At 43.2% G+C, this 14,021-nt stretch overlaps 1 protein-coding gene across 1 annotated transcript in view; it reads left to right on the plus strand.

Annotated features, from left to right (window-relative positions):
* Positions 1 to 14,021, plus strand: part of LOC147896306 (uncharacterized) — a 98,995-nt gene that overhangs the window by 60,835 nt on the left and 24,139 nt on the right. Inside the window, exon 7 of the mRNA XM_087382655.1 lies at positions 6,184 to 6,312. Coding sequence (XP_087238781.1) covers positions 6,184 to 6,312 — 129 coding nt within the window. The remainder of the gene's footprint in view (positions 1 to 6,183; positions 6,313 to 14,021) is intronic.

Genomic DNA, 14,021 nt, shown 5'->3' on the forward strand with positions numbered 1-14,021 from the left:
GCACATGTTCATCCAAAAGGATATAGCCACCTATGAATGTACAAGTGATGTCAGATCATGTAACGAAGGGAACCAAGTGTAAAGCCTGTCGAAAGACTTCGAATTTGGGACAAGGAAGTGCCTTTGTAAACATATCTGCTATGTTGTCCTCTGTGGGAAGATAGGACAACTCTATGTCTCCTGCTGACAACTGCTCCTGAACATAATGATAGTGAACTTCAATATGCTTGGTACGCGCGCATGAAACACTAGGTTACGCGCAATGGCCAAAGCACTCTGGCTGTCAGTGTAGACAATCTGGCGAATACCAAGATCTGTAAGTAACTGTCGAAGCCAAACACACTCTACTGTAGCGGTGAAAGCTGCCCTGTACTTAGCCTCACAGCTAGATGTGGCAACTGTTGGTTGCTTCTTGCTGAGCCAAGAGATACATGAATTGCCAAGCAAAAAACAATTGCCAGTATGTGACACTCTGGTGTCGGAACATTCTGCCCAGTCACTATCCGTGTAAGCATGCATGGGAAGTGAACCCTGATCACCATAGAAGAGGGCTAAATCTTGAGTGCCTCTGAGATATCTGAAGACTCTCTTCACTGCCTGCCAATGCTGTGAACTAGGCATGTGCATGAATCTGCTGAGCTGAGATACTGCATACTGCAAGTCAGGTCTGGTGTGACATAAATAAATAAGGCATCCAACAGCCTGTTGATAAAGAGTGATATCACATGGTGGGCTCCCATCATGAGCTGAGAATTTGAAGCCAGGGTCCACTGGAGTAGAGATTGGCTTGCAATCCTCAAACTGAAAACGATCAAGGAGCTGTCCAATATACTTGGACTGAGACATCATGATACCCCCCTCAACATGAGCAAACTGAATGCCCAAATAATAATGGAGCCATCCCATGTCTGACATGTCAAAAAGCTGCTGCAAATCAGCCTTGAAAGCTGCAATTTGCTGAGTATCTGGGCCCGTGATGAGCATATCATCCACATATAAAATCAGCACTAAAAAATCAGATCCACTCCCACGGACATAAAGAGTGGGTTCTGTGGGACTATTATGAAAACCAAGGGATAGTAAGTGTGCATGAATTTTGGCATACCATGCCTTGGGTGCTTGCTTCAAACCATAAAGGGCTTTTCTAAGCCGGCATACCTTATTTTCAGAATTAACAACCTCAAATCCAGAAGGTTGTGTGACATAGACTTCTTCCTGCAGATCCCCATGAAGAAAAGCAGTTTTGATGTCAAGCTAGTGCACTTGCTAATGATGATGGGTTGCAATGGCAATGACACATCTAATGGTAGTAATCTTGGATGTGGGAGCAAATGTCTCCTCAAAGTCAATGCCTTGTTGTTGGGCGTATCCTTTTGCAACAAGACGGGGGCTTTGTATCGATCTATGCTGGCATCAGATTTCCTTTTTAATTTGTAGACCCACCGCGTTCCAATGGCATGCTTGCCGGGAGGGAGATCTACTAATTCCCATGTGTCATTTTTGGCAATAGATTGTAACTCAGCTCTCATTGCATCCATCCACTCTTTGCTATCAAAAGCATCTTTATGGCACAGAGCCTCTTCATTGCAAGCTGTAGCAAGGAGTGCAAACTCAAGAAAGTGACCATGCTGTCTATTCCCTGATCTTGTCCGGGCAGCAAAAGGCTGATCTTGTTTGCTGTCCCTCAATGTATCAAGAAGCCATCTAGGAACTTGCCTTTGCTGTCTATTGATTGACAGCTCTTTCTTCAATGACTGCATCATGAGTAGTGGGATCATTTTGTGCCGGAAGAGAAACCTGCAAATCAGCATGAGGTTGTGGCTGATTATTGCTTAGTGGAGGGCCTGCAGGAGGCTCATGTTGCTGGTCAAAATCCTCTTCTGATGATGGCAGAGGTAACCAAGATTCAAAGGCATCAAACATGTCAACATTTGGCTTTGCTTTGCAGTCCACAAGAGGAGAAGCTAAATGGTCAACAAAGATTACATCTCTACTGACAATAATCTTCTCAGTATTTGGTTGATATAACCGATACCCTCTGCTCTCCTGGCTGTAACCAATAAATATGCATTTGATTGCCTTGTCATCAAGCTTATGTCTCAGCTGAGATGGTACATGAACATATGCAAGAGACCCAAAAACTCTCATGTGTGAAAGTGAAGGCTTCCTGCCTTTCCATGCTTCATAAGGTGTAATAGTCTTCAATGCCTGTGTAGGTGATCTATTCAGCACATAGTTGGCACACATTACTGCATCAAGCCAAAATTTATTGGGCAAAGACTTGGCCTTAAGCATGCATCTGGCCATCTCCATTGTGGACCTGTTTTTCCTTTCAGAAACAGGATTCTGCTGAGGAGTGTAAGGAGTAGTGCATGAGTGAATAATGCCCCGTGAAGATAGAAATGCATCAAACTCCTTTGACATATACTCTCCCCCCCTATCTGTGTTGAGGGTGACAAGCTTGCTTCCTGATTCATTCTCAACCATATTCAGCCATCTCTGAAAGCATAAGAAAACTTCAGCTTTAAAGGATATACCCAGCAATATCTTGTGAAATCATCAATGAGAGTCATGAAATACTTATACCCCCCAATGGCATTTGTCCTCATTGGGCCACAGACATCACTGTGTACTAGCTGCAATTTCCTTTGTGAGAGTTTTGGACAATTCTTTTGAAAAGGAAATTGATGCATCTTACCCAAAAGACAACCCTCACACACATGTTTGGTAAATGTGTGAGTCTGAGGTACATCATTTGCCATCTGCTGTGAATGTAGCTTCGCAAGAGCTCTATAATTGAGATGGCCCATTCTCTCATGCCAAAGATGAGTTTCAGCAAGCTGTGAATCTGAAATAGCCAATGCTTCAATAGAAAGTGCAGCTGAATGATGTCAAGGTGATAAAGCCCTTTTTGTGAAGTGCCAGTGAGAACTATGGCATTGTCATATGAAGAACATAAACTAGGCATCTGTAGCCATCAAAGATCACTCTGAAACCTGAAGTAGCAATTGCTGAAATTGAAATCAAGTTGACTTCAATGCTAGGCACAAAAAGAACATTTGTCAGAGTGACAGGATGGCTTGAAATGGATGTGAGCTGCACATCTCCAACTCCTTTTACAGCATATGAAGCATTATTAGCACATGTAATAGTCCCCCCTCGAGGTGCATCAGCTAAAGAATGAAACAACTGTCTGCAAGATGTGACATGCTTGGAAGCACCACTATCACTTATGCTTCCTAGCGACACTCAGCAGATGGAATGTGTATCAGCTAGATGTCAAGAATGCTTTTCTCAATGGTTACCTATACGAGGAAGTCTACATGCAATAACCAGCAGGTTATGTTGAATCAGGGAAAGAGAATCATGTTTGCCATCTCTAGAAAAGTCTCTACGGGGCTTAAAGCAAGCACTTAGAAGTTGGTATGGCAGAATCGACGAGTATTTTGCTAATTTGAAATACATGAAGTCCAATGCAGATCATACTCTCTACCACAAAGTTCAAATTAGTATTACACTTTTGTACGTAGATGATCTGATTGTGACCGGAAGTAATGATAGCTTTATCAAGAAGTTAAAACAAGACTTATCTACAGAGTTCGACATGAAAGATCTTAGACTTATGCACTATTGTCTTGGTATTGAGTTCTGGAGAGATTCAGACAACACCTTCATGAGTCAACTAAAATATGTTGATAGTCTCCTAAAGAAGTTTCATATGGCAGATTACAAGATTGTAGCTACTCGTTTGAAACTTACAAAAGATTCAGAAAAGCCTACAGTCAATGACATGTACTATCAGCAGCTCATCGGATGTCTTATATATCTGATTATCACATGGCCATATATTTGTTATGCAGTAAGTTCCCTAGCATAGCTTATGCAAATCCAAAACAGTCTCACTGGAATATAGTCAAAAGAGTCTTGAGATACATCAAAGGTACAAGACAGTTTAGAATAGACATATGTTCGATATGTGCATAGCACTAACCCTAACCCTTACCCTACTGCATGAACATCCTCTATGGTCTTTTCCTTTTTGCCAAGTATATGAGACATGAAGAATCAAAGCATATATACACAGCTTTGCACTACTCCAGGAAATTGAGATATAACCATACTGAACCAAAAAATAAACGAACATAAGCTCATTACATTAAATGAAAATACGAAAGTCACAAACCAAGAGAAAGTCTATATCGAACTTGAGTATGGCCATCATCACTTTATTATTAACCTCTCTCATGGGATTAGAGAGGATTTATATCTTATCTATTTCAATTGGGAAACATTGATGCTTCTGTGCAATGACAAACATAATGTCAAATGGGCTCCCCAATTCCCTAATGTAATCGAGTAGGCTGAATTGAACTGAGTGATAGCCAAACTTCTATCCTTTTCTTACCTTTTCTCTTCCTCTAGTGTAGTAGTTGGTTACAATCTATAAATCTAAATGACTTACGAGTTATTTTTAAGACATATAACGTGGCGTAAGTAACATCACAAACTTGTTTTTACTCTTGCATTAGCAACATTATGCCAAATAATAATTACTCATGAGTCATAAATTGGGTGTGCAGGTCACATTGGAGTTTGCTAGTTTTTTACCTTAAATCAAAGAGATGTTATTTTGCCAATTCACTTGTAGGCTATCATGGCATGGTGATAGCGTACGTGTACACTTAATATGTTATTACTCCCATGTCATGTATACCATGCAATGCACACATTCATTTCACTTGAACAAATATGAAGAGAGGAGAGGAGAAGAGTGCAGATGAGGAGAGAGGGCACAGCTAAAGATCACATCACAAATAACTAACTGTACACTAGACTTAGTTGAAAATGTAGAATATATACAAACCCCTTATATAGAGGAAGTCATCCAAGGTTGCACGGATACTGTGACAATGACTATGCTGGAGATCATGAGACCGGGAGATCCATACAAGGATATGCATTTCTCCTTGGTAAGGAGGTGGCAATTATTAATTCTCGAGCTAAAGGCAAATCATGTAAAGGTGTAAGAGAGACTAAAATAGCTGCATAGTCTAATGTTTCCAAGGGCTCTTCTATAGTCTCTTGAAGAAGTCTAAAATATCATTGCAATTGTATTTTTGCAATGATTTTCTTGTCCTCGTCCTCGTCCTCATTCACCTACAAACAGATAGAAAAAGATAATTCAAGAGATAGCAAAATATAACATAAGTAAGAGGTTTCATGCCCGTAGATACTTTTATGATATTTCTAGAGACCTCTATGATGCATCATCATCCTCTTCATAATTGTCCTCATTCTCTTTGTCTCCACCTTCTTCATCAACCTCTAGGGATAAAACTGATGTCGATCAATTGCACGGTCTACAATGGTCTCCTTGTCGTCGGACAAGTGCCACTGTCACCCTCGTTGGCTATGTCGTTGATGTGGCGAGCACCAGAAGGAAGATCCCCAAGCATCATCTATGCGTCAATGCGTTGGTGGGTCTATCGTGTCTCTCACTCCGGGTCTTGATTGTGTCGCCTCTGTTTGGAAACTGCTGCTCTGTGCTATCTCGCTGCGAAAAATCAATAATTACCCTTTGAGTGGAGTCTAGATGGGCCTCACAATCTCGTCTCTGATCCAGGTGAACCAAGAGGCCAGAGACGAGCCTTGAAACTCTCTCTGAAAGGTTAGTGTGTCGGCCTCTGATCTTGTGGTACACAAGACATCTGAAAGTGAAGTGCTCCATTGACTCAATCTCCTATTTGGAGGGATGGGATTCAGTTAGATTGAAGCCCAGCCCTTGCCCTTCCCCCCCTGTGGGTGCATGGAGCTGTGATCTAGTTGTGTCATCTTTGTTTCTCAGTCTCTTTATAGTTTCATATATGTGAATGGGACTGATGCACTAATGAGCTAAACTCAGTTAAATTTAGCAAGTCAGCTTGCATTTTTGTAGGTATTGCCTCTCAATGAGATTGGTGTCTAATATATGGATTGTGTTATTTTTGTCTAGACTCTCAAAGAGGAACATTTCTCCTTTTTCCTACTTATGTTGCTTTTATTGGGAAATGTCATGAGTATTGTTGTGAGGAGGGCTTAACTTAAGTAATGTCCAAGAATTGATGGATAGAGGTTGCAGAAAGGGATGGTAGGGGAGTGTTCACCCACCACGGTAAACTTCATATAGTTTTTCTTGTGTTGCAGGCTACAAAACAGCTTCAAACTCCTTGTTCTTATGTTCTGACACTTCCAGAAGGGGTCTGTACCATTACACCAGGCTTAAATCAGGATTTTTTCTCCTCCACTTTGCGGCTAAGTGTTTCATCACCTATAGTATGTTTCAAGCCTTTTCTATTCTCATCAGATTTCCTTTATGGCAATTTAGAGCGCGTCATTTTTTTTCGTTACATAGAGCATTATATACGTTCCTCCAAAGTTTGAAGACATTCAGATAAGTAAGGTGTACGGTGTAAGTCAAAGTATGATAAGATGTGCCATTGTGTGTAAGGTGTAAATCAAAGTATGTGTGTTGTCCTTTGAAAAGCAAGTTACCTGTTACTATGCTCTGCAAATGAAAGCAAGTTATTTGTTACTATTGCCTTTTGAAAAGCATGTTACCTATTGCGGGAAGCAATGGAAAGGGAGTGGAATGCAAGGGAGCAAACGACATGTGAAGGAAACTGAGAAAACTTGGAAATGGATAATGAGAAAGTATAAGGGGTGGCCTATATGGTCCCCAAGTCAACCATATGGTTGACCAATGAAGTCAACTCTATGAGTCGACCTGATCTACAAGGTACATACCAGGGCTATGTGCTAACAAACCCCCTCCATGGTTTGGATGAAGTATCCTGGAAGCGTTTCAGGAATACCTAAAATCTATATCATGGTTGCACATGTTCGTCCAAGAGGGATATAGCAACCTATGATAGTATAGGGAGATCATCATCGCGTAATAAATTGAGCCAAGTATAAGGCAAGACGAAAAGCCTCAAAGTTGGGTCGCTTGTAGAGCCTTCGTGAAGAGATCTGCTAAGTTGTCCTCCGTGGGAACATGGGACAAATGTATGTCTCCAATTTGACAGTCGCTCTCGGACATTATGATAATGAACCTCAATGTGCTTTGTACACGCATGAAACACTGGGTTATGAGCAACCGCCAAAGCACTCTGGTTGTAGAAGCCGGCTGGCTTATGTCAAGCACTCTACTATAGCTGTGAAAGCTGCCCTGTACTCTGCTTCACAACTAGAGTAGCAACTGTAGGTTGCTTCTTACTGAACCATAGATGCATGAAGATCCAAGCATGAAACAGTTGCCACTGTGGGACACCCTGGTGTCATAACAACCTGCCCAATCACTGTCCGTGAAAGCATGCAAGACTAGTGGAGACTAAGCACCATAGAACAATCCCAAATTTTGTGTGGCTTTCAAGTAATAGAAGACCCACTTCACTGCTTGCCATGCTGTGCGCTAGGTTTGTGCTGCTTTTTCAGCCGGCAATTCTGACTTTCAGAACCTTTTTGCTCAAAGCCAAGTGGCTGAGTGACATAGACATCTTCCTGTAAATCACCATGAAGAAAGGTGGTCTTAATGTCCGATCGATGAACCTCCCAATGTCTGTGGGATGTAAGTGCAATGGCACACCATATGGTCGTAATGCATGAGGTGAGAGCAAAGGTCTCCTCAAAGTGAATGCCATGTTGCTGTGCATATCCCTTTGCAACCAGGCAGGCTTTGAAGCGGTCAACGCTGCCATCAGCTTTCCGTTTGACCTTATAAACCCATTTTGTGCCTATAGCATGCTTGCCTACAGGTAAGTCACAACACCCAAGTGCCATTTGCATGATTGGACTCAAGTTCAACTCTCATGGCATCCATCCATTCTTTGCCGTCAAAAGCATCCTTGTGGCAATCAAAGCTAGAGCTAAGAAATTACCTTGCATTTGTCTGTTCGCATGTCTAGTGCGGGCAGGTCAAGGTTCCAGGTCAAGGTTCAGTCTTCTTGGTATCTCTGAGGGTGTCCAAAAGCCAATGAGGGACTGATTTTTGCTGTCTAATACCAAGAAGATTTAGCCAAACAATGCTAGATCTGGTTGGAGCAGCTGGAGGGAGGCCCAAATGATTGAAAAGACTCCAGATCTCAGCAAAACCCCCCAAAACAGCCAAAAAATGCTCGAAATCAACTTCTAATAGGTCGTACGGATTCCTAGCAGTGTCGCGTAGCTGTCCGTAAAGGCCTGTACAGCCGGCATCTGTTGTCCGAAGGGGTTTGAAATGGTGCAGGACCATGTCGTTTGTATACAAACAGCTTAGAAATTTCAAAAAATGTCAAAATCGGACCTTAAAAAGCAAAAAAGCAGCCGGTGGACTGTTTTTCTGCTCCAAAAACAGGTTTCTTGCAACAGAAGGAGGCACCGGACTGATTTGGAGCAAAATGGTAGGTGCTAGTAACTTGGAGAGTATTGCCATAAAGTGTATGGATGCTCTGCAGGTATGTAACAGTTTGAAAATTTTTGCGTCTATCTTACGTGGCACCACCCCAAAATGTTGGGTGCAGGAAGCAATGGAATGGGAGTGGAGTACGGGAAGCAAACAACAAGCTGGAGCAAAACGTAGTACTGCTCAAATGGATAAGAGGAAAATACAAAGGGTGGCCTATATGGCTCCCAAGTCAATCATATGGTTGACCAAAGAAGTCAACTCATAGAGTTGATCTGACCTACATGTCACGATTGAGGACAAAGAAGGGCCGGAAGGAAAAGAAGATGACCTACCAGATGCCGCATTATTTCAAATAGACGCTGTGCCTGATTGGTGTGTGCAGACATCATTGGGTACTTAATGGCAGGAAGACCACCTCGTGAAATGAAAGCTGTGGATGCTACGAAACTAATTCTAAAAGTTGCACCCTATCAACTCATGTAGGACAACTATACAAGATGGGCAAGGACTAGGTTTTAAGAAGATGTGTGATACCACATGAGATCATGCCAATCCTCAACAACAGTTGTTGCACAAAAACCCTTTGAAAAATGGGGGATTGATTTTGTGGGTCCCATCCATCCAGCAATAAAAGGAATATAGGCACGCTACATCATTGTGGCCACTGATTACTTTACCAAATGGGCTGAAGCTGAAGCTGAAGCTGAAGCTAAAGCCGTCAGAAAGGCAGATGCTAAAAGTACAGCAAGGTTCTTGTACGAGAATGTAATCACCCGATTTGGATGTCACATTGAAATTGTATCTGATAGAGACACACATTTAGCCAATGAGGTCATCCAATAACTCTTTTCTGGCTTTATGGTGATCCATAGAAAGAGCACACCTTACTACCCCTAAGGGAATGGACAAGCCGAATCCACCAACAAAATTCTATGTATTGTCCTCACCAAGGTAGTAGAACCAAAGCGTTTTGATTTGGGCAGAGAAACTAAATGCAGCCTGATGGATATACAGAACCACACTCAAGGTCAGTACAGGAAATACACCTTTTCAATTGGTGTACGGACTTGAAGCTGTGGTCCCACTAGAATTTGTAATACCTAGTCTACACATAGTAGTACAAGAACGTATGAGAGATCATGCAATGCTGAAAGAAAGACTCTACCAATTAGAGAAGCATATAGAGACCAGATTAGTTGCCTACCATGCCATGACAACAGAAAAACGAAGAAAAAAGGCATGGTTTGATAGAAACCTCAAAGACAAAGACATTAAGGAAGGTGACTTGGTTTTGCTGCACAATACCAAAGTCCATAAGGGCAAGCTCAAATTTCTGGGTCAAGAACCTTATAGAGTCAAAAAAATGAATCCCATTGAGCTGTGCTGCTAGAAACACTAGATGGAGTCCAGTTCACAACAACAATAAGCGGGAGCCGACTGAAGCGCTACTACATCAACATGCAAGCCATCCCTGACAATAATGAAGATTTGGGGACCGCAAGTCTTTCATAGTTAGGACTAGATTGTATCACGAGCACTGGGTCAAAGACCTTATAGAGTAAAAAAAATGAATCCCATCGGAGCTATGCTGCTAGAAACACTGGATGGAGTCCAGTCTACAACAACAATAAACGGGAGCCGACTTAAGCACTACTACATCAACATGCAAGCCATCCCCGACAATAATGAAGATTTGGGGGCCGTAAGTCTTCCAAGATTGTATCACGAGCACTCACTAGCATATGTATGCCTTCGCACATATAGGTAGTTTCAATCGATTTCAACCTAGGGCTCAGAGGTGATGACTGAGTCCTAGCTGTCCTATGATTCCCTTAGCAAATTAAGCATATAGGAGGAATGCCCACCTCACTAGTCATGCATAGCGCACCCACACGTGTCGAGTACCACGAATAAATTGATTATTGCACAAATAAAAGCCCTAAGATATACTTGTTTTGATCCACACACATAGCACCCTCATGACAAAAAGAGTAAAATGCATTAGCCACTCACAAAAGAAACATGCACTCTTGGCACATGGCACTATATTAGCACTGTTAAACTGGGACCTGAGTCATGTGTACAATGCCAGGGTAAAGACTGTTGGAATCGGAGTCCTAGTGTGTGTGGTCCTGGAGTCCTAGGAGTGTCCTACAGTTGTGTGAGTGTGAAGAGTCTTGAGGCCACTTGTGCCACCTCATGTGGTAGGTGTGATTCCTCCCCTAGATTATAGGATCTAGATTCTCTTGTGTGTGACCTCATCTATGAGGTGTCTGTATGGGAAGATAAGGCTTGCCCAGCCTATAAAAGAGGCTATGTACTTGCTGTGATAACACAATCTATCAACATCAGTTCGTGCCTCAGATCTTGTCTCCAATCATGTGTCTCTCACCCTCTCCCCATTTTCAACAGTTGGTATCAGAGCAGGTCTTCCCTGACTGAGCCTTGCCTCATCACACACGATTTTCCTGCCATGTCTCTACGATAACATTGCCGTATGTCTCCACCGCACGTCGCCATCTCTACGTGCGGCGACCAACAGGGCGTTCCAGTTCTGCCCGCTATCTTCCCTGATGCTGCGCCATTCTGCCCGTCCTCCCTCGCAGTCTGCTCACGCATCCCTTGTAATCCTACCTCTCTCCTCCGCTGGGCCACTCTTCCGTCATCTCCACGTTGCTGTCAGAAGGCTAGATATGGGAAGCTCAAATGGCATGCTCGATGTTGGGTCATCGCTATTGATCATCGGACGAGCGTGGATTGTAGAATAAAGATGGATTGCAATCGCAAAGCACATCTATCTCTGCTCTACAGCAGCATTCTGCCCCAATGACCTGCGACAGACGACCTTGTGAGGGCCGTGGCCATCGACTCGTACGTCGCCATTCAGCCCGCAGCAAGCAGCAAACAAACCCGCCATCCTGCGGATCTTCTGCCCGCTCCTCTGTTCGCTCTTCTACCCGCCTTTGCTGCCCTACCACGAAACTGCCCACGCAGCTCTTGCTGACCCGAAGCTGCCCACGCTGCTGCTCCAGCTCTTGCCCACGCTGCAGCTCCTGCCCACGCAACTGCTGCTCTACGCTGCACCTCTCTGCCCACGCTGCTGCTCCTGCAACAGTCGTCTTTCAGCCGCCACAACTCAAGCCCAGCATTTCTGCTTCATGACGACCTGAAGAGCGGCTTGTTCCAGCCCATTTCGATTTTCAAGAATTTTGCCTCATTTTGGGTGAATTTGTTGGGGCTTTTATGGTCTGAAGCTTCCCTAGTATTGCTAGAACACTATGCTCTAGGAGATTTTGAAAAGCCCCAATTTTCTGCAAACCCTAATTTTGCAGCAACCCTAACCCAAAAATTTAGGGCTTTTCTGTCCTGTGTCTTCCTTTGGCATAATTGAAGCTTCTACCATGTAAAATTTGGGCTTTTTTTGCAAAATTTGAGTAAACATTGTAAGGGATTTAGACACTGGCTGTAATAACAGCTAAGACCTTTCCACCAATGGATAGCATAAAAAACTCCTTGTTCATCGAGAAATTCTCAGGGAGCAATTTCCCAACTTGGCAGATGAAACTCCGGCTTCTTCTTATGCGAGAAGGCATATGGAATATCACCAATGGCAAGGAGCCCAAACCCCAAAGTGATGATGCTAGAATCAGTTGGTGGGAGAACCAAAATGATAAAGCAATGGCTATCATTGGCCTAGCTTTAGCTGACAACCTTATCCACCATGTGGATTTTGATAAAACTGCAAATGACGTTTGGGAAAAATTAGAGAATTTGTTTGGAAATAAGATCAATAATTCCAAAGTATTTCTCAAACAAAAACTCTTCAAGCTCAAGATGAAGAAAACTGAAACCCTCAATGAACACTTGAGCAATCTTGGGTCAATTCTCCAACAATTATCTGCCATCCGAGCCATTGTTGAAGATGATGATCAAGTTGCTGTAATTCTCTCAAGTATTGAAGACATTTCCAAGTACAATGAGATCCTTGCTGTCCTAAGAGTCAGCCGCAATATGAGCTTTAAGGATATGGTAGCTCATCTCATTGATGAGGACAGTAGGCTTACAGAGAAAGCAGAATCTTCCTTTGAATCTGGCAAAGCATTCTTTCTCAAGAATAAGCCCAAGACGAAAGGAAAACCTCTTAAATGTAATTATTGTCAGAAGCTTGGCCATCCAGAGGATCGTTGCTTCAAGAAGATGGCAAAGGTACAAGCCAAAGAACATGCCAATCTGGTTGCGGAGCAGAGCGAGGACGAAGACGATGAAGCTACACCTTCTGGACCTGAGGAAGAAGCCTGCACTGCTGCTGTTTCTGGTCTATCCCTCCATGAGGTGATAGATGAAGAGTGGGCTTTCTAGAGTCATGTGTGTTAGGTACTCTGCCTTGGGTAGTCCCCCTAAAATGATGTAATAATTTGTCATTTTGTGTGCCTTGTCCTATAAAAGGCGCTCCACTTATTTCCATGTACCCAGTTAGGAGACAGGGGGGTTGTTATGTCTTTCCTTTATCAGGCCTGGCCGAGTTCCAGGATGTTGGTGTACTCCCTAGACCTATGAGTTGGTCATGCATCCATGCTCAGATTTGAGTCTCTGATCACGTTGACACCTAAGCCATGAGAGTGCTTGGTTCAACTTCTGAATTATGCTCAACTGTTAGCCTCTGAGATTGCCTGGGATGCACAGTCTCGATGATGTCACAGTTTCTCACCCTAGCTCCGAAGGGGGGTTTGTTGGAATCAGAGTCCTAGTGTGTGTGGTCCTAGAGTCCTAGGAGTGTCCTACAGTTGTGTGAGTGTGAAGAATCTTGAGGCCACTTGTGCCACCTCATGTCGTAGGTGTGATTCCTCCCCTAGATTATAGGATCTAGATTCTCTTGTGTGTGACCTCATCTATGAGGTGTCTGTGTGGGAAGATAAGGCTTGCCCAGCCTATAAAAGAGGCTATGTACTTGCTGTGATAACACAATCTATCAACATCAGTTCGTGCCTCAGATCTTGTCTCCAATCATGTGTCTCTCACCCTCTCCCCATTTTCAACAAAGATAGTCCAATAAGATGGGAAAAAGACCTACAACGCCATCGGCAAAGCAACACCATGCCAAACGGCCTAAGCCTCAGCCTCAACCTCAACAGCCCTTCTCAAATCACCAACCCAAAGAAGGACACGGTCCAGAATCACCAACCCAGAGGTCAGCACCAAAACGACCACGGCTAGTGGTTCTGGACAGTGATACTGATGAGCAAATAAATTCAACATGCCAAGAAGAAATGCCACAGAACCAAGGGATACTAGAGAAATTGAACCAGAGCAATTGACTGTGGAAGATGCAGTGCAGAACACCTTGAGGACCAGACCAACAAAGAGCTAGCAACAGATGGAACAACACAGCTTGTATGGCCACGAGTCTCAACGTTCGCCATGTCACCCAATGCTTACAGCTCCTTGCAGTCAAAGGGACTAGGTAGTCTTTTTGAGAAGCTAAAATGCTTCTTACCAACACTTGCTATGACAGAATACATTTGTCAATTCATATTATCATATAAAAGCAGAGAGTTGGAGAAAGATAAGTATGGCATAGTAACATATAAAGAAAAGCCCT

The sequence above is a fragment of the Dipteris shenzhenensis genome, chromosome 12, assembly GCF_047967505.1.
Source record: "Dipteris shenzhenensis isolate YYH24624 ecotype China chromosome 12, Dip_SZ_1.0, whole genome shotgun sequence".
NCBI lineage: Eukaryota > Viridiplantae > Streptophyta > Polypodiopsida > Gleicheniales > Dipteridaceae > Dipteris > Dipteris shenzhenensis.